The sequence below is a fragment of the Dipodomys merriami genome, unplaced genomic scaffold, assembly GCF_024711535.1.
Source record: "Dipodomys merriami isolate MVZ:Mamm:240054 unplaced genomic scaffold, mDipMer1.0.p SCAF_2, whole genome shotgun sequence".
Taxonomy (NCBI): domain Eukaryota; kingdom Metazoa; phylum Chordata; class Mammalia; order Rodentia; family Heteromyidae; genus Dipodomys; species Dipodomys merriami.
Window position 1 is genome coordinate 28791719 of NW_027203381.1, and position 19705 is coordinate 28811423.

At 40.4% G+C, this 19705-nt stretch overlaps 1 protein-coding gene across 7 annotated transcripts in view; it reads right to left on the reverse strand.

Annotated features, from left to right (window-relative positions):
• The window catches only part of Fhod3 (formin homology 2 domain containing 3), a 430675-nt gene that overhangs the window by 130440 nt on the left and 280530 nt on the right, over nt 1-19705 (reverse strand). For all 7 annotated transcript variants that reach the window (XM_070029308.1, XM_070029306.1, XM_070029303.1 and 4 more), the window contains exon 10: nt 12011-12252. In XM_070029308.1, the coding sequence (XP_069885409.1) occupies nt 12011-12252 (242 nt within the window). The remainder of the gene's footprint in view (nt 1-12010; nt 12253-19705) is intronic.

Sequence of the window (19705 nt, forward strand, 5' to 3'; positions counted from 1 at the left end):
AAGGGTCCAAAAGGCTACTCACTAATCATACAGCATACTGCCTTGTGTTTTTCACCAATGGGAAGAGCAGTGTCCTTGACACCACATGTATTTAAGAAAAAATTGTAACCATCACGAGGAGGTGTCAGACTGAGCAGAGTCTTAGTATGCAGAAGTATCTTCTAAATTCATGTCTCAGTTTGATTCTTGAACTTCCAATTGCCTTTGTATATGCTTTGGACTCACAAGCACCCTTTGGAGTTTCTTCCTTTCTTTTCTCTTACTAACATATATTAACTAAGCAGAATAGTGGTTTGGTTTGCATGAAGGTATTTTTATACATGTATATTATGTACTTGGATCATTTTTACCTTTGTCCCCTTCCTCTCAGTTTCATTCCCTTTCCCAATATTTCCCTTTTTACTTGCAATTTTTAAAATCTAGACCATATATGTGACAGCAAATATACATTGTTTGTCTTTGTAGGTCTGGCTTATTTTACTTAACATGATGATCTCTAGTTCCAGTCTTACTTGGAAATGGCCTAACTTCTTTATGGCTGGTTGATACTGTGCTGTGTATGTTGGCCACCCTTTCCTTTATTCAATAACTCAGGAATGGGCACTGCTGAGGCTGATTCTATGACTTGAATAGTCCCATAATAAACAATGGTTTGGAGATATCCCTATTATAGGCTGACTTTAATTTCTTTGGGAATATGTCCAGAAGCATGTACTAAAAAGTTGAGTGAAATGAACCTCAAGATAGGGACACAAGTGGTTTTTTCTTTCTTCCCATTGTTGCTAACATATTTATAATGTACCATGTGATTTTTTTGTTTTCTTTGTATGTTCTTCCCCCACAGCATAACTCCTATTTTCATTGTATTTGATGTCAGTGCCCTGGGTCTTGTATATACACTTTTCTAATTTGGGGAGGGGAAGGGAAAAAACAAAATATTTAAATAGGGATACAGGTTGACTCATTCTAACAATGAGATGCACAAGACACTATGTTGGAAAATGAACTTTATAATTTAGGCGAGGGGGGGGAGTGTAGTTGGGAAGGTGGGGAAGGAAGGAATGGTACGGGAAAAACAAAGGAGGAGGCAACAATGCTTGATAGGTAATGTACTCATCACCGTGCTCATGTAACTGTAACCCCTCTGTAAAGTATTTTTTTACAATAAAAAACGTATAAAAAAGTTCTTTTTTTCTCTCAGTAGTTCTATTGAGAAACCTCCAGACTAAGCTATACTCTTAGCAACAGTATATAAAGGTTTCTCTTTCCTCCAAATCCTTGTCACTATTTATGTTTTCTGTTTTAAAGATAACATTCCTGTTTAATGAGTGCATTTCCTTGAGGTTAACAACATTGTTCAATTCCTTTGTCCATGTATTGGACCATCAACTGCTTTTGTGTATGTGTTCTGGTCATAGGGCTTCAGTTCAAGGCCTGGGTGCTGTCTCTTAGCTTTTGTGCTCAAGGCTAGCACTTTACCACTTGAGCCACAATTCTACTTCCAGCTCTGTGTTGACTAATTGGAGATAAGCGTCTCACAGAGTTTTCTGTCCAAGCTGGCTTCAAACCATGATCCTCAGATCTTAGCCTCCTGATTTGCTAGGATTATAGGCATGAGACAATGGCACCCAGCATCATCAACTTTTAATATAGTAATTAACTACAGATAATTGTAATTTACAGACAAATCTCAAATCTTGTATTTCAGTCATAGTTCATCCCATTCATCTCATTCTCTGTTTTTAAGCCCCTAAACTATGCCTTCAAATTACCAGCAATAACCACATGACTTGTTTGAGTGGCATAGCTTTCTGCCATTGACCATCAGCTGATTGTGATGTCAATGAGGAATGAATTGCATATAGAGGAGAGAAAGGAAGAGGAAAAACCAACAGCACAGGGTGAGAATTACCCACAAAGATCATCACTCAAGGAAATGTACACAAGTTCCCAGACCTCAGGATGATCTTGCCCAGTTCCTACCATGTCTGTATAGGTTTGGTCTCATCCTGGGACAGAGAGTGTCTTGGAAGATCCAGTTGTAAGGGTTACTTCCTCTACTGCATTCCTCCAAACCTCCACCAATGGTCACTTCCAGCCATTATTCACCCTCTTGATACTTGAAAATGTGAATGCTTATGTCATAGTTTGGGAAATTATATTCTAAACTCCACAGGGTTTAAGCTACTAATATTTAAGATACTAATATTTCCCTGTACTTCTGCATCAACAGCTACCACCCATGGACATTTCCACTCTCCCTAGCCTCCAATCTGATCCCTAGCAGGCAAGAAGACATCTCTTCAACATATATGGCTCAGCCAAACATGCCAAATAATTACCAGACTCAGTGTCATGATTTCCAAGACTCTGCATGATCTCACCTGTTCACTGTGCTAAAGCTCATTTCATCGTATGCCTGTTTTGTTTCCACCACACTCTACACCTAGGCATAACAAGTCCTCTTTACTGTCTCTCCCTGAACATTGCATTCCCTGGGCTTGGAGAGTTCCTCCCACTCTTCCCCCCCCCCCCCAAGATCCAGCCTAATGCTTTAGGAACTTCTTGGACCAGTCCCTTCTCACTCTCTTTTTTGCTAAATAACTTTGTTAATATTCATAATCCCTCGGAAAAATATAGTATAAAATTAAAAAACGAAATCCCCTTTTTTGAAGCCATTGTTATAAATTTGGTAAGAGACTTAAAATGAAATATATATGATTACACAATCATTTTATATAGCCAAGAACCTGACAAGGATGTTGTCATTTCTGTTACTGTATATTTCTTATCATTGCTGATTGCACACATCAGATAGATCATGCTTTAATTCTCTAGCTATGACTTATAATAGCAGCTTTTGGCTATTACAAGTGATGCTATATTGACTGTCCCTGTCTGTGTCCTGGTGTACTTCTTCAGGTTCTTAGCTAGGGTGTATCCTTATACTCCTGTTATCCTTTGCCAAATAGCCACTGGTTATCTTCAAAAGTTCTCTTCCAAAGCTACACAGACTGTAATGTCCACTTGCTCACTCTCTTATATTCACCGCAATATCCTTATATCCAAGTATAGGGTGGCGAGAAGAAAATAGGAGTAAATGAATCAATATTATTTTGGTCCTTTAGTCACAGGAGCTAATATTCCTGTCTCAACACACAGGTCAGCAATTAAAAACTGAAGCTCATAAATTGTTGATACTGAGAAGCCTATGAACCTAAAACTACTTTTGAATAACATAACCAGTATTGTTTCTCTGATAAAGATCAGTTACTTAAGAAACAAGATTTTGTGGATAGGGATCCAAGTCTACAAACAGAAAAAGTTAAGCCTAAATCACTTTATCATTCATAAATGTATTCTTCTCTTTTCTTTTTCCTCCTTCCTCCCTTTTTGCCTTCCTCTCTCCCTCTCTGCCTTCCTGTCTCCCTCTCCTCTCTGCTCACCCTGTCTGTCTTCCTCTCTCCTCAACCTCTGCTGGTACTAGATTTGAACTCAAATCCTTGTGTTTGTCAGGCACTTTCTCTGCCATTTGAACCATGCCCTCGCCTTTGTTTGCTTTGTTTTTTTTGAGTAGGGTCTTTTTTTTGGGAGGGGCGCAGAAGCCAGCGTCATATCATAGAACTCCCCTATCATGCCTGGCTCTTTTATTGTTTTACTTATTCTCCTCCCCCACCCCCACACCTCAATACACAGGCTGATCTCAAACAGTAAGCTAATAATTTTCTGACTATGTGATCCAAATTACTTACTCTTCTACTGGAAAGAAAATTTTGCAAAGTTTGTTGTATTTTTAAAAAATGTAGAAAAACAGAAAAATAGCTTCTCAAATCCTAGCCAAGGCAACAGCCAGGGGACACTCCTCCTCCCGGCCCCCCTCCTTCCTGGCAGGCTTTGCCCTTCCAAAGACCTCGGAGAGCTAAATGCCAGCATGGCAGGTCCTGACTAGCCACTTCCACACCGGGGCTCATCTGCTAGTCAACTTTTAATCTCATGTTGATAATACCAGAACCGCATGGCTGGAGAATAAAACCTCAGGAATGAAATCATTCCTCTGGGGGCAATGTGGAGACTGTAAGTGGGTATTCCTGAAGTGTGATATAATTGTCTCTGGATCCCTCACTGAGTTATTGTGTTTGGGAAGCAGTTCTCTCAAGATAATCAAAACATTCTGAGTACAGACACCTTTTGCAGTGTGCCCTCGCTTCCTCCAGCTCTGCAGGGCACTTTGCTAGGCCCAGGGACAGGTGTATCAGTTCTTTGCTTGGCCTTGTCGCTCTCACCCTCTGGGAAAAGACAGGCTCTTTTGAGGGGAGCTCTATTGTCACTCATTTACTGTATGTACTTCGTCTCTATGCCAAGGAAGGCAGTTCACAGGGTTCACTCCTTTTATCCTCACAGGAACCTCTGAGCTAGGCATGATGAGTACTTTCATTTATAGATTAAGGGCAAAGGCATAGGGAGGTGAAGGGCTTTGCCCAGAGTCTTAAGGCTAGTAATCAGAATTGGAATCTGTGTTCAGCACTACCATTGTGAGCCTGACAATGCAATGTCACCTATTATGATAAATGGCTAGGGGAAAAAAAATCTTTCTGTTTAATAACTGGACAAAACCATTTGTCCTTGTTTCAGATTCTTTCCTGAACATTGGGAGCATTTCTGGCTGTATTCATGTGCACAGGAGTCTATCAGTTCCTATTCCTTGCCTCGATGGCTGTCTCTGTCCATCCTACTGACACACACAGGAGAAGGGATGGCATAAATATCTCAGTGTACCAGGCGATGGATTTGGACCATGGCCCATAATCAATCTCCGAAGCATAACAACTACGTCACTCAGAAAAAAATAATTTAAAAAAAATTTTCAACGTAACCAAGATGCTTCTTTCACCACCATCCGTTCACTGGGCATATGGAGCAACACAGATGACTTTAACCCAGGTCCTCCTTTGGGTCCATCTTCTTAATTGCCAAAGCCTATCCCAAAGGACTCACTTACAAAACAATCCACCAGCCTCCTGCCATGCCCAGGACATACTTCCTTTTCACTGTCAGATTTGGCATCTTTGACTGACATTTTCAAGCTTTAATTTCCTTGTTTGTTCAATCTTATCAGTTCACAATTACCACTGGCTCCCTCTTGGGTAGGGTGATCTCATTCTCTTTTTTAAAATATGTTTTTTATTGTAAAAATACTGTACAGAGGGGTAACAGTTACATGAGGAAGGCAATGAGTACATTCCCTATCGAGTGTTGTTACCTCCTCCTTTGCTTTTCCCCTACCATCCATTCCCTCCCCACCTCCCCAACTCCTCCCCCACCCCAAAGCTGTAAAGTTCGTTTTCAACATAGTGTCTTGTACATCTCATTGTTACAATGGGTCAACCCATAGCCTTATTTCAGCATTTTGTTATTTCCCTTCCCCTCCCCAAATTAGAAAAATGTATATACAAGATGCAGGCCATAGGAATCAAATAAGCTCTTCATAGGACTGGTTAGAAAGCCCCAGTCCACTCCCAAAGGAATAGGTAGACACTGGGCTTTAGAGACCAGTGTCTCCTTAGGGAGAAAAATGTCCGCTTTCTAGAGGAACCATTGAAAAACCCACATCTGCATAGGCTAACCTAGAAAAAAATCAAGCTTTACAATAAGAGATATGGTTGTCCAGAACCTTGATGAAATGGTGTATATTTAGGATATACGGGGTCTGGACAAAAGAAATGGAAGCAAGCCTGGCACTGAAGCCAGCAAAGTCCAAGATCCAACTGGCACAGGAGCCAGGTTCTCGGAAGAGCATTTTCCACCCCTCTCACATGAGCAGCTTATCTCTGCTGGAAATTTCCTCTTATAAGAATTCTCTATAGCTTGAGAAACTAACCAATTCCAGGTTTCACTGGCTTAGGAAATAGGTGATGGTCTCAGTTTCAGAACTCCCAGAGATGATAACAGTGCACTTTTTCAGCAATTTTCAGCAATTGTCATTGGCTCCTCTGCTCCCTGAGTCTGCTTTTGCCTAGGTTATAGTCAGGGCTTTACGCATTTGAGTTCCAGAAGAGCCTGTGCAACTGACTTGGGATTTTGGCTTGTTTTACTCAAACTTTATATGTTCAAACCTTGCTGAGTGCTTTCAGGCAGGCCATGACCCTAGTGCCTGGGAATCAGCTCAGACTCAGACTTCACTATGCAGTCTAGTCACCATCTTATAACCTCTATCTCCTGCCTCTCCCTACTTTCCCCTGGCTCCCACTCTCCTTAGCTGTCCATTTCTCCTGGGCCCCATATTCCTGTGTGAGGCCTTAAGTCCTCCAGTGCTTCCCAGATGCTCCCAGAGAGCTCTTCGAAAAACAAAGCCTCTATCTCACCCCTCCACCTAACTTATTCATGCCTCTACTCAGTTTTAAGGACAAAACCCTATCAATTTCTTCAGAACCTACAACAATAGCCTAATGTAACTCAAGAAAGTCTGAACCTCCTAAGAAGTCTGTAAACTAGTCATAGTGGATTTCCCAAAACTACAAATCCAACCGGGAGTCAGTGAGGAAGTAGGTAACATTATCCAAAAAGAAACATACTCATTACCTGACTTAGGTAACATTTCTGCGCATCACCTTTATAATAACAATTTTAAAAATCACATCTTATAAATCTGCTGAAGGCTCATGCCTTCATACTAGCTACTCAGGACACTGGGCTCTGAGGATCTCAGTTGGAAGCTAGCACAGACAGAAAAAGCCCATGAGATTTATGGCAGAGTGGAGCCATGGTTCAAGTGGCAGAGTGCTATCCTTGAGCAAAAAGAGTTCAAGGACACAGCCCAGGGCCCAAGTTCAAGTCTCAGTACCAGCACAAAAAATAGACTACAAATCTTGCAAAGTGAGCACTTACTCTCCAATGCCTCTCAAGTCTCTCCTCCCACTCTACTCCTCCCAACCCACTCTCTGCTCAGTACTCAGGAGGAGCCATGGATCTGTGTTGGCTGTCTTCCAATCTTACCTACTTCCAAGAGGTCATAGCCCTGTCAGTGAACCCCATTCATAACAAACCATTTGCCATCAAATAAATCTTTCCAAGTAGCTACATGCCACTCAAGGTAAAACAGTGGTGGTTAATCTGGTTGTGAAATCCTCCAGCATGTTTATGCTGGTACACAACACACAACTCTCCAGTTCATGTCTGTGTTTATTTAACAGTTACTTTTTTTATTAGAACAATATCCGGGAAAGCTCTGGGGCATAGAGTAACTGAAAATAAATGGGACTAAGCATACATTGGTGAAGTCTAGCCTAGGGCTAAGCATACATTTGTACAGTCTAGACTAGTTCTCCTCCTGCCTTCTTAAAAAGACATCCTCATTCTGGATTTACACAAGAGGAGACTGAAGTCAGGCCTGAGAACCACACTGCCTCTCTCAGTCTTCACAGCTGCCTCTTACTGCATGTGGCAGGAGCCATACCAAGCAGGTCACTCTAGTCACAAATAGTATAGGCTAGCATTATATAATACCTACTTATCTGATAACTTTTTTCTTTGAAAATGGTTTTTTTTTTTATTGCCAATTGCTTCCAAAAAAGAGAAAAGGCTTCTCTACAACCTACCCTGTAGGTCTACAGCAGATGAATTCTGTAACCCTAGCAACCAAACTCTGTCCATCCCAGAACTTAGGCATCCAAAAACACATCTCCTTCTTGTCAAAATAAGGGAAAATGAGCTCACCTACCCAGTGTCATAATTAGGCTCCCTCATTTGCCCACAACTTCCTCTGGCTTGTGGAAAGATTCCAACACCTTTCCCCACTCTTGCAGTAATATACAGAACAACATCCCTTCAATTGCCTCCCTGCAGCTCAGTCCACAGGCTCAGCCCCAAGGCTTGGCGTCGGTTATCCTACCACCCACTGGGCCACTAATTGGTGTATACCAGCTGTGAGCTCCAAAAATGCAAAGACAGCTTAGGTCTCTGGCTTCTCCTCAGCCTCCAGTCATTGACAGTCAACTGTGGCCTCCTTCTAAGCAAGTTTCTGTTCTATATACCTCCCTTCCTCCACCTCCACAGGGATGGTGGGTTAGTTATTACTAACTAAAAGCTTTTTTCTGTCTTGCTGTTATTGCTCTAACATTTTAAGAAACTATCTTTGGCACCCATTTGAGAAAAAAATAAGCAAATAAATATGATTATTTCAGGATCAAAAAAATCAGTAAGTGGTACACTTAAAAATTTCCATACAAAAACCAAACTGTAGTTTTACCTTAATTAAATCAGGCAAGCCATGTGGGAGATGAGTGAGCAAAGTCCAAACAGGAAATAGTCAGAGAAGAAAGTATCAATAGCTTGTCCTTCATTGAAGCCTTCAAGATAATTAGTAATTATCACAAAATTCAAATCAAAGTCCCAAGTCACCACATGTCACCTTTAATCATTACAAACAGTCTGAAAAACTGATAACAATCAGAGCTGGTAATGGAGTGGGAAAATGGCCAAGGACAGGTTAGTGGTGGGATACACTGGTATATCCTTTTTATAGAAAAGTGGGCTGATGTCAATATTTAAAATATAAGTGTTCTTTGACCTAGAATTCGACTTCAAACAATTTCTTAGAACAAAGCTGATGGCTCACTACAAGTCCTAGCCACTTAGCAAGCTAAGATCTGAGGATCAAGATTCAAAGCCTGCCTGGTCAGGAAAGTCCATGAGACTCTTATTTCCAATTAACCAGAAAAAAGCCAGAAGTTGGATATATGGCTCAAGTGATGGAATGCTAGCCTTGAGCAAAAAAGCCAAGCAAGAGTGCAAGACTCTCAGTTGTATCAACACACACACACACACACACACACACACACACACACACATACACACACACACACATTTTATATATATATATATATATGCATATATATGTATATATATACAGATATATATACGGATATATACAGATATATATACAGATCTAGATAGATAGATAGATAGATAGATAGATAGATAGATAGATAGATAGATAGATAGATAGATAGATAGATAGATAGATAGATAGATAGATAGATAGATGAGGAAACACTGGGGAGAGGCACAATTGAGTGAAAGGTTTCCTAACAAGCACAAAGTATATGAATAGAACTGAGTTTCTCAGGAAAGACAGAGACCAAGTATAGAAGTATACCCATCTCTTGGCTTTTGCTTTGGGATAAGATTTAAACACCTTTTAGTACCAAGATTGAATGTAGCTTAAAACAGACATGGCTTTATTTGTTGTTATTGTTAATTAGACAGCCCCAAATAATTTCCTCAGTAATGAATGAAAGTATCCCTTTTCTTCCTTTCAATCAAATTTGTAAATTTTAAGCACAAAGATGAAACTTATTATGGTACACACACAGAGTCACACAATGATACCTTTTAGGTAACTAATGCATAGTGTAGAATTCTATTTCTTAAGAAACCAAAGCACAGGAGTGTTGAGTTTTATCTTAGTAGCTGTAACCAGAATGACAGCACATAGCCTAGTCAGCGAGTGTCTATAGGGATACTTTTGAGATATATGCCTCAATTCTCTCTGAATTTTTGTATTCACTTGAATAAAAATGTATCTGCATAGTAAACCAAATTCTCTCTCTTCAAAGTCACAAGGATAAATCTGATTCAATACATATGCTTAAGAGTAGTTAACTGGGAAGTAGTTTTCTACTGCCTGAACACTGATTCACAAGGGCCACATATTTGGGGCTACCCACAGCTCAGCCACCCCCTAGATCCAGCCAGGCTGCTCCCCTGATTGTTTCTTCACTTGTACACTAAAGGGGACAATAATGGTTGTCCTGCCAGGATTTGACAGAGGATTATTGTCAAAATCCAAATGATCCAGAAGAACTTCAGTGGAAAAAACAGTGTACATTTTTAGGCAACATGAATTCTTTCCTGACCGCACACATTTTTCTACCTTCTTCTCAAACATCTTGGCATTACCTGGGGTACAGAATGATAAAAATCCAGCCTCACATTCCTTATATGTGGGCATCTGGAGGCATGTCACTACAAATGAGCAATCAATGCACCAGGACCTTCACAAAGAGAGTGGCCTACGTCAGGCAGACTGTACCTTTCTAGGTCTATAGGGGATGGCACATGATGGGCTACTTAACTTGAAGGCACCAATATTACTAAGTAGGATAGCTTTTCAAACCCTCTTTCTCTCAACCTTACTCTCACCTTGGCCAAAACCGTACTGTCACTTTGGGGTCATAGGTAAAGCCCTTCTCTAACAGGGTTTGTGGATGATGTCATGTCATCATCACCAGACTGTAAAATGTTTTCCATTTCTATAAACCAGAAAGTGTATTTTTCTCAAATATTACTAAATTTATGTTAAAGCAATAATTTCATTAAAATGTAAATTTCACCCTGTTTAAAAGAGTGAAAGCAGAAACATTCAGAGTAATGTGTCCAGATCTTGCGTACAATTCCCACTGAGCCCAAAACTTAGAGAATGTGAACTGTGCCACAAATGGTCTCCTCTATTGCTGGCACACTTGTCAACTTATCACACAGTATTGTCACCTAAATGCAAAAGAAAGAGGAGCAAATAAGTTAACACCAAAGACAGTGAAGTCATCTTTACTTATTTTGTCCATTACATACATTGTCCTCAACCCCTCAATCCATGTTCATTCTTGAGCTGTCACCTAGCAAAACTACTAGAAGAGAACTCCAAATGTCTTTGATTTGAGCTCTGGCTGAGTGTCTTCAAGATTTTAGATCACAAGGAAATCTTAGCAAATATTCTCAGGAACAGAAACACCAGTAGCTGTACAGCCCCCATGTCTATGAAGTAGAAAGACATGTTATAAAGCTCTCAGACTTTACCATCTTTTTGCCTTCTTGAGTACCCAATGCCCAAAGGCATAGGCTTATGATGCCCATGTGATTCCATGGCTGCCAGGCTGCTTGGGCATGATACCCTTTGGTAATAGAGATGGAAGAGTTTTAGTTCCACAGCAACAGTGAAGGACACATCTTGATAGATGACTTTTCTCAAAATCACCCAACTATTCTGAGTCATTACCATCTTTATTGTACATTCAAGTGATCTCTATCTGACTCTCAGGAATACTCCTGTGATGGAGAAGAATGTTCCAGCCAATCCCTGTAGTACTGATTGCATCTTCACACAACAAGAAGTAAGTGGATGATCAGCCTGTATGGACTGAGTGGCATGGCCTAGTCCTCGAAGCCCATCATCCCAGTAAACTGATGGGATGCACTTTGGAGCAGACAAGACCCAGACCCCAGAGTGGCCTAGCCAGCCTTTTGCTGCATCTGAATTTTTCAGAATCCTTCAAGGCTTCCATAAATTGGGTCAAATGTCCTATTCTGAACCTATATAATTTCTCCTAGGACTGCAAAACTCTCTTTTTCTTCCTATGTATCTTTATCTCAGCCTAGGTGGGAAGGTTCATAAAGACGAAAATCACACCTTTTCAACTCATCTACCTTCATGTCTTTCAATAGTCCTGCCCTATAATAGCCATTAATAAATGTACATTGAAAGACTAAATGATGGAATTGTAGCTGAAATATGAAGGGATGCTTTTAAGTCTACACCAGTTTATCCTATGTCATTAAATCCAATTTCATGTATTATCACATGTAGGTCAATGAATCTCACATTTCTATGGTAGCCTACCAATTATTCCAGGCCTCAGTTTTGTGTTTTGGATTCTTTGCCATTTCATAAAACAGCTTTTCTGAATGGCTTTTACTGATATATTGAATAGTACAAAACCACAGGTGGCTGAAGATGAAGTCAAATGTTAGGAAGCCTGAATCTGTGTATGCTACCAGGGCCATCTTGTCTGGAAAGTTCTCTAGGAGTAGTGATTTAATGGTAGAGAATAGGCAGGACGCAAGGCCAGGGGATGCTGACTGTGCATGGGAAGGGAATGATGCTGGGCACTGGTGAACTCCTTCCCTCTTTTCAGTATGCCTTGGCACCCTTCCCTACCACTGGATTTATGCTTACTTTTCACAGAGATCTCGCACTTGACTGGGCTTGAAGGTAGGATCCAGCTGGGAAGAAGGACTGGTGGGAGCTGACAGCGAGCTCTTGACATTCTGTATTGAGTGTCTACGACTCCTTCTGCGGTCAAGGTGTTGATGTTCACCTCCATTGCCACTGGAACACACGCTGGCCCTCCTCCGATCCCGGTGCCCACTGGGGGGTGGTTCTGCAGTCTCATCACCATCCTCGTGCCTGAGTGCTGCCTGAAAAAGAAGAGTGCACCCAGGGAAAGGTCAGACTTGACAGCCTTTCCATCCCTTGGTTCTTACATTGCATGTCAGGCCCTGCAAAAGACAACTGGTATGAGGAAGTCTGAGAAATAACTGTCATTATCTGAAGCCTATTTGTATTAATTAGCTTTTTATTGCTGTTCCTATATACCTCAAGAAAAGCCAACTTAGAAGAGAAAAATTTATTTTGACTCACATATTCAAGGGTCTCAGACCATGGTTGGCTGACTCTATTTCTTTAAAGCTCGTGGGAAAGGACTTAATATCATGGTAGGATGGCCCAGAAAAGGAAAGCTGTTCACTACATGGCAGCTAAGAAGCAGAGAGACCAGGAAGTAGCTAGGAACAAGGCAGCTAAGAAGCAGAGAGACCAGGAAGTAGCTAGGAACAACATATACTCAGTGACCTACTTCTTCCAGCCAGGCCACACCTCCTAGTTTCCATCATCTCCCACTAATATCTTTAAATTTAAATCTATCAATGGATTAACCCATTAATTGGATCAAAGCCTCCACCTCTCAACAATTGGATCTACAGACTGTGGCCCAAGTCTTTAACACTTGGGCCTTCCAGGGAAATATCTCATATTCAAACTGTGTCACTAATTTACCTTGGATTCAGCTTTTCTGTTTAATGGAGCATACATCTTTCTATAGCCTCCCATAGTTCTTGGTTCTTCTCTGTTCTAGAAGGCACAGAAGCTGGATGGAAGCCATGCTTAATTATTTCTGTGCTGTTTGTCCTAATGATGGTGCTGAGAGGAGCATAGAAGAGGCAGGAACCAGAAGATCCCTGAGAGCATGAACTGGCTTCACCAAATTAATGTTTTTGAGATCAGCACTTTCTGAGATCTTTTTGGTTCAGCACTGTGACTGTGAAATTCTAAAACCATGGCTGATAGCTGCTGCTCTTTCAGTCTTTCTCAGCCACCCTCAGCACCTGGTTTGCAGGACCAACTTTAAAGCTTGCACAAAGACCGCATATACAGCCACAAAAATATACAGTAGAAACAGACTCCAGAATAAAGGAATTTTATCTTAAAAGTAGTACTTCACCACACAGAGAATAATTGGCATACACTTTACAACTTCAGCTTTCCTGCAGAAGCCTGAGCCAACTGACACTATACTATTCTTCCCCTGACTTTCTCCAAAGGATGGTTTAATCTCTTGTCTATTGGTGCCTTCTGCAAAGGCCCAACTTGTCCTGCTCTTGATCTTTCTCAACCTCAAGATTCTCACCTTGAATTAAAACCCCTGTTCTGTCTAGTTATGTAATTCTCCCTCAGCTCCCTCTGAAAGCCACCTCTGCTCCTAGCCTTAGGCTACACTCATTTGCATTTCCCACTTCTTGGAATTTTATACCTATGTTTTCTAAAGCTGGAAAGAGTATCAGCTTTGGTGTTGAACAGACACCTAGAAAGAGAAACAGTCCAGCACTTGCAAGTTTGTGATGAGACTAGTATATAATATATTGAGGGAAGGAAATCTCTGTGTATGGTACTCAAGAAATAACTGTACCCTGCACTGTAAGGCAGGTGCCAGATGCCATAAAAATATTACAGGAAGGGGTAGGGGAAACACTTGTGATCCTAGACATAGTTCAGAATTTCCTAAGTGAAGATCCCGAATCACAACAAATCAAAGAAAGACTGGAAAATGAGATTGCATCACACTGCAGAGCTTCTGCATGGCAAAGGACATAGCTAGCAAGATAAATAGAAACCCCACAGAATAGAAGAACTTTACTAGCTATGCATCAGACAAGGGTCTAATATCTAAAATGTACTTAGAGCTCAAAAAATTATGCCTCCATCAGAAAGAATGCCATCACCCCATTTGTTAGGAAATGGAAAGACCTGGAAACAAATTGTATTAAATGAAGTAAGCCAGGCCCAAAGAAACATAGGTTCCACGGTTTCTCTTATTTGCAATAAGTAGTATAAGTCTAGTACAAGCAGAAAAGGTCAAAAGCTATGCACATATGACCATATAAGATGATGTTAAGTGAAATGAACCCCAAGATAGGGACACAACTATTTTTTTCTTTCTTGCTAGTCTTTTTAACATATTTTAAATGTACTAGGTGATTTTTTTTGTTTCTTTTGTATGTTCTTCCCCCACGGTATAACCCCTGTTTTCACTGTATTTGATGTCAGTGCCCTGAATCTTGTATATACATTTTTCTAATTTGTGGAGGGGAAGGGAAATAACAAAATGCTGAAATAAGGACACAGGTTGACCCATTGTAACAATGAGATGTACAAGACACTATGTTGAAAATGGACTTTACAACTTTTGGGGGGGAGTTGGGGAGGGAATGGATATTAGGAGAAAAACAAAGGAGGAGGTAATAATGATTGATAGGAAATGTACTCGTTGCCTTCCTCATGTAACTATAACCCCTCTGTACAGTATTTCTACAATAAAAACATATATAACAAAAGAAAGAATTAAAAGAAAAAAAGTAAATGCTCCCAAACAAATCCTCAATAAAACAACAACCCAATTAATAATGGGTTAAAGACTAAAAGAGAGACTTCTCAGAAGAAGAGGTAGGAATGGCCAATAGATATATTAAGAGATGTTCAACATCTGATGCCATAAAAGAAATGCAGATCATGAAAGTTCCTCAAAAGACTCCACATAGAGCTCCTCTATGAGCCAGCAATCCCACTTTTGGGCATTTGCCCAAATGTGCACGACTATGTTTATTGCAGCCTTATTTACCATAGCTAAGATATGGAACCAACCCAAATACCCCTCAGTAGATAATGGATCAAGAAAATATGGTATATATACACAATGGAATTCTATGCCTCAGAAAGAATGACATTGCCCCATTTGTTAGGAAATGAAAAGACTTGAAAAAATTATATTAAGTGAAGTAAGCCAGGCCCAAAGAAACATAGGTCTCATGGTTTCCTTTATTTGCAATAACTAGTATATGTCTGAGTCAAGCAGAAAAGGTCAGATAAGTTGATGTTAGGGAAATGAACCCTAAAATATGTATTTAAATGTTTTTTTCTTTCATGCGATTGTTTCTAACACATTTATTAAGATTATTTCTTTATTGCTTTGTATGTCCCTCTCCCATGGTATAACCCCTGCTTTCACTGTATTTGATGTTGGTATAATTTGTGGAGGGGGAGGGAAAAAACAAGTCATTTAAATAGGGATACAGGTGGACCCATTGCAACAAGGAGATGTACAAGTCGTTATGTTGAAAATGAACTTTACAACTTTGGTAGGGGGGAGAAAAGTGGGGGGGCGGGGGGAGGATGGGATGGGAAGGGGAAACAAAGGAGGAGGCTACAGTGCTTGATAAGAAATGTACTCGTTATCTTGCCCATGTAAAATTGTAACCCCTCTGTACAGTATTTTCACAATAAAAGAAAAAAAGAAATACAAATCAAAACATTGAGATTCTACCTCACTCCAACTAAAATGGCCATTATCAAGAAAACTAACAATAACAGATGCTGGCAGGGATCTAGCCTTCATTGGTAGAAGTGTAAACTTGTTCAACCACTCTGGAAAGCAGTATGGAAGTTACTCAAAAGAGTAAACACAGAGCTTCTTTATGCCACTTCTGGGCATTTATCCAATTGATCACAAATTGGGCCACACTAAAGCCACCAGCACAACCATGTTTACTGCAGCAGTGTATACCATAGCTAAGATATAGAACCAACACAGATGTCCCTTAGTGGATGAATGAATCAAGAAAATGTATATATATACACAATGGAATCTTATGTGTCCATCAGAAAGAATGACATTTCCCCATTAGTAAGGAAATGGAAAAACATGGGAAAAAATATATTAAGTGAAGTAAGCCAGCCCCAAAGAAACATAGGTTGAAGGTTTTCCCTTATTTGTGATCATTAAAATGTGCCTATAAATCTACAAGTAAACCCAATGGATAGTAAGAGACAAAAAATTACACTTGGACATAATAAATTAAACATGACTCTAAACATTCACACAGTGAGAACAAAGGAGGAATATTATTAGGAGAGCATCACAAGGGTTCAATAGATATGTGCATATGATCATATAAATGATGCTTATTGAAATGACCTCCAAGAAATGGAAACAAGAGATTTGTTTTCTATATTGCTGTTTAGTTTTTTTTGGGTGGGTTGTACCTTTTGTCCTGTTTGTAAGGTTATCTGTTTTGGGGAGGGTAAGTGGAGCACAGAAAAGGTGGGGCAAAGGGTGAACAAATGCAGCAGTGATACTCATTAGACACTACGTTGAAAATGAACTGTGCAACTTCAGAGAAGGGGTTGAGAGGGAAAAACTGGGAGAAAGTGAGGGAAAGGGTGACACTATTCAAAAAGCAATGTACTCATTACCTGACTTATGTAACTGTAACCTCTCTGAGCATCATCTTGACAATAACAATAAAAAATACATATTTTAGAAAATGACTGTTGCATGTTTACCCAAAGTCAGACGAAATGATCTGATGATCATAAATTCCTCCATTACACAGAAAGAACAGCTGAGGCCATCTTTAGTGGACTCAATCATGTCTCTTTCTAATTTAGCAACTATGAATTCAGTCCCATGTTCCCAAATTTGTAAGTTCTCTAGCCTGTGCATCTTGTACAAGCTCATAGACTAGTCCTGTTAGGTGAGAAAATGAGGAATAATGTGAAGACCAGATAGCTAAGCATGCCATGTTGCTTTACTATTAACTATGGACAGAAAACTTGACCACAGAAATCAATGTCTAAAGTTTTCACACTTGTGAAAACAAGCTTACACTTGTGAGGTTGGCTGAGGCCAGGCTAGGCTGACCACTTCTATAGGGCTCGATGGGCACCTGAGACTCTCAGCCTATAATCAGGAGGCTCCATATTCATCCACGCCACACCACCCCACACTTTCAATGAGATGGTCTCAGTGGAACCTATATGACAGCTGTATGTTATAATGAGCTGTCAGGCTCTCATGATTTTTGGTTGTTTTATCCCACCCCAGAATGTGCCAGCCAAAAATATTTTTCAGGCAAGAACAGGTTAAGAGTTCATCAGAAAGTCTACCTTTCTTCACTGGAAATTGTGTTTCTTAGGCACCCCTTCTGCAAGAACTAAAAATGAAATTATGCATTTGGTTATGCTCATTTGTCATTTCAACTTAAAAATTTTTCACATGGCATTATGTAGGGAAAGTTTGAAAAAGATCACACATCTAGCCAAGGACTGCATTTCTGAATATTTCTAGTCAATTATTTTTTTCCCTTCACTTCTGACATAAAAATGCTAGGCCCTGTGAACTTGCTCTGACCTGAAGAACCAATTCTGCTTCTTATTAAGCACATATTTGGGATGATAAGGTTAGTGTCTAAAGTAGGGTTCAGATATTTCTAATTCCTTGTCTAACCTCAGAGACCCAAGGATCAAAAAACATTCTGCTCCAGTTCTTTCTAGAAAGGCACACAGCATGTGCGTGAAGTAAATTCAGTCTCCCTACCCTGTGTCACCATCAGAAAGTTTAAGTGAGAAGAAAAATCTAAATTATCAAGGCAACATCCTCAAGTAGAATTCATTTAGAGAGTTCTCAAGTTCAGATTTTTAATGAACACCTATCTCCAGGAAGGAAGGAAGGAAGGAAGGAAGGGAGGGAGGGAGGGAGGGAGGGAGGGAGGGAGGGAGGGAGGGAGGGGGGAGAAAGGAAAGAAAAAAAGGGCTGGGAAGGTGGCTCAGTGGTAGAGTGCTTGCCTTGCATGCATGAAACCCTGGGTTCGATTACTCAGCACCACATAAGCAAAAAGAAAAAAGCCGGAAGTGGCGCTGTGGCTCAAGTGGTAGAGCGCTAGCCTTGAGCTGAAGAGCTGAGGGACAGTGCCCAGGCCCAGAGTTCAGGCCCCATGACCGGACCCCCCCCCCAAAAAAAAGAAGAATGTAGTGATGAGGTGAAGCCTTAGTCTTAGCAGTCAGAGACAATGCACTATGGAATTGCTGCTGGCATTTTCTTACAGTTTTAACTTTATAACAACAATTCCAGAGTCACCAGTACCCACTGATACCAGAAGAGACTTCATGTTCACATACAGGGATAGAGTCACATTTCATGTGTGTGAAGGTGTGTGTGTGTGTGTGTGTGTGTGTGTGTGTGTGTGTGTGTGTGTGTGTGTGTGTGTGTGTGCGTGTGAATACTACAGCTTATGCTCAGGTCCTTGTGTTCTTGTTCAAATTTTGCTCACAGCTGACACTCTACCAGGTCTCCAATTTTACCTTTTTGCTATTCCTTTGTTTGTTTGAAATAATAAGCCTACAACTTTTTTTTTTATTGTGAAAATACTGTACAGAGGGGTTACAATTACATGGGCGAGATAATGAGTACGTTTCTTATCAAGCATTGTAGCCTCCTCCTTTGTTTCCCCTTCCCATCCCTTCCCATCCTCCCCCCTCCCCCCCACCCAATCCTCCTCTCCCCCCCCCAAATTTGTAAAGTTCGTTTTCGACATAACAACTTGTACATCTCATTGACTTTTGTCTGAGCTGTCTTTAAGTCAAAATTCTCTGATCTCAGCCTCCTGAGTAACTAGGATTATCAGTGTGAATTATTGCTACCTGGCTGAAGTTCTTCAGATGCTAGACTATACTGCAGGTTAGAGTCACTAAGAGCTAGAAAATATCTAGAGAGAACAGCACTACAAATGCATTACATGTCTGCTCCGGAGGAATGCAGAGTAAGAGTGAAACAGAGCCTTGCTGAAAGGACTAAGTACCCAAATGATGAGTGACTCATTTATTGGGTCCCTCATAGAATAACTTGCTGCTCTCTTTTGAAGAGGTATGGGCTAGCCTTCTGAAGACACATGGCCCAGCCAAATTCCTGACCAGGTAAATGAAGCCATTTTAGACTAAGCAGCCCAAGCCAAGCCACCAGATAGTGCCAGCTACCTGAAATTCTGTCAGCTAAACCAGCCCCATATTCCTGACCCATACACTCATGCTCAGCAACCACTGTTTTAGGCTACTAAGTTTTGGAGTATTTGTTATACAGCAAGAGATAACTGATACATATTTTTTTTATTTTCTATGAAATGGAAGAATCTTAAGAGAATGAACTTATTAATTAGTCCTAAAACTGAGAGGTATTTCTCAACACTAAAATCTTCAGTTTTAAGATGCCTTTCTCCTTACAGAAACCACTTTTTCAAAACTGAGAGAACACATAACCTGACAACAGATTTTCATTTTAGCAATTTATATACATGAAAAATCCTGAGGCTATAAAAATCAAATGATTTTAATTAAACATGGATCAAATCACCTTTCTGAAATGGAATTAAATTACATGAACAGGGGCCTGTCCCCAGAAAGTCCAAGACATATGGCTACCAGACAATGTGAGGAAGAATCCTAGAAGTTCACCCAAATTGTCTGCCTGCACTTGACAGCATTAAG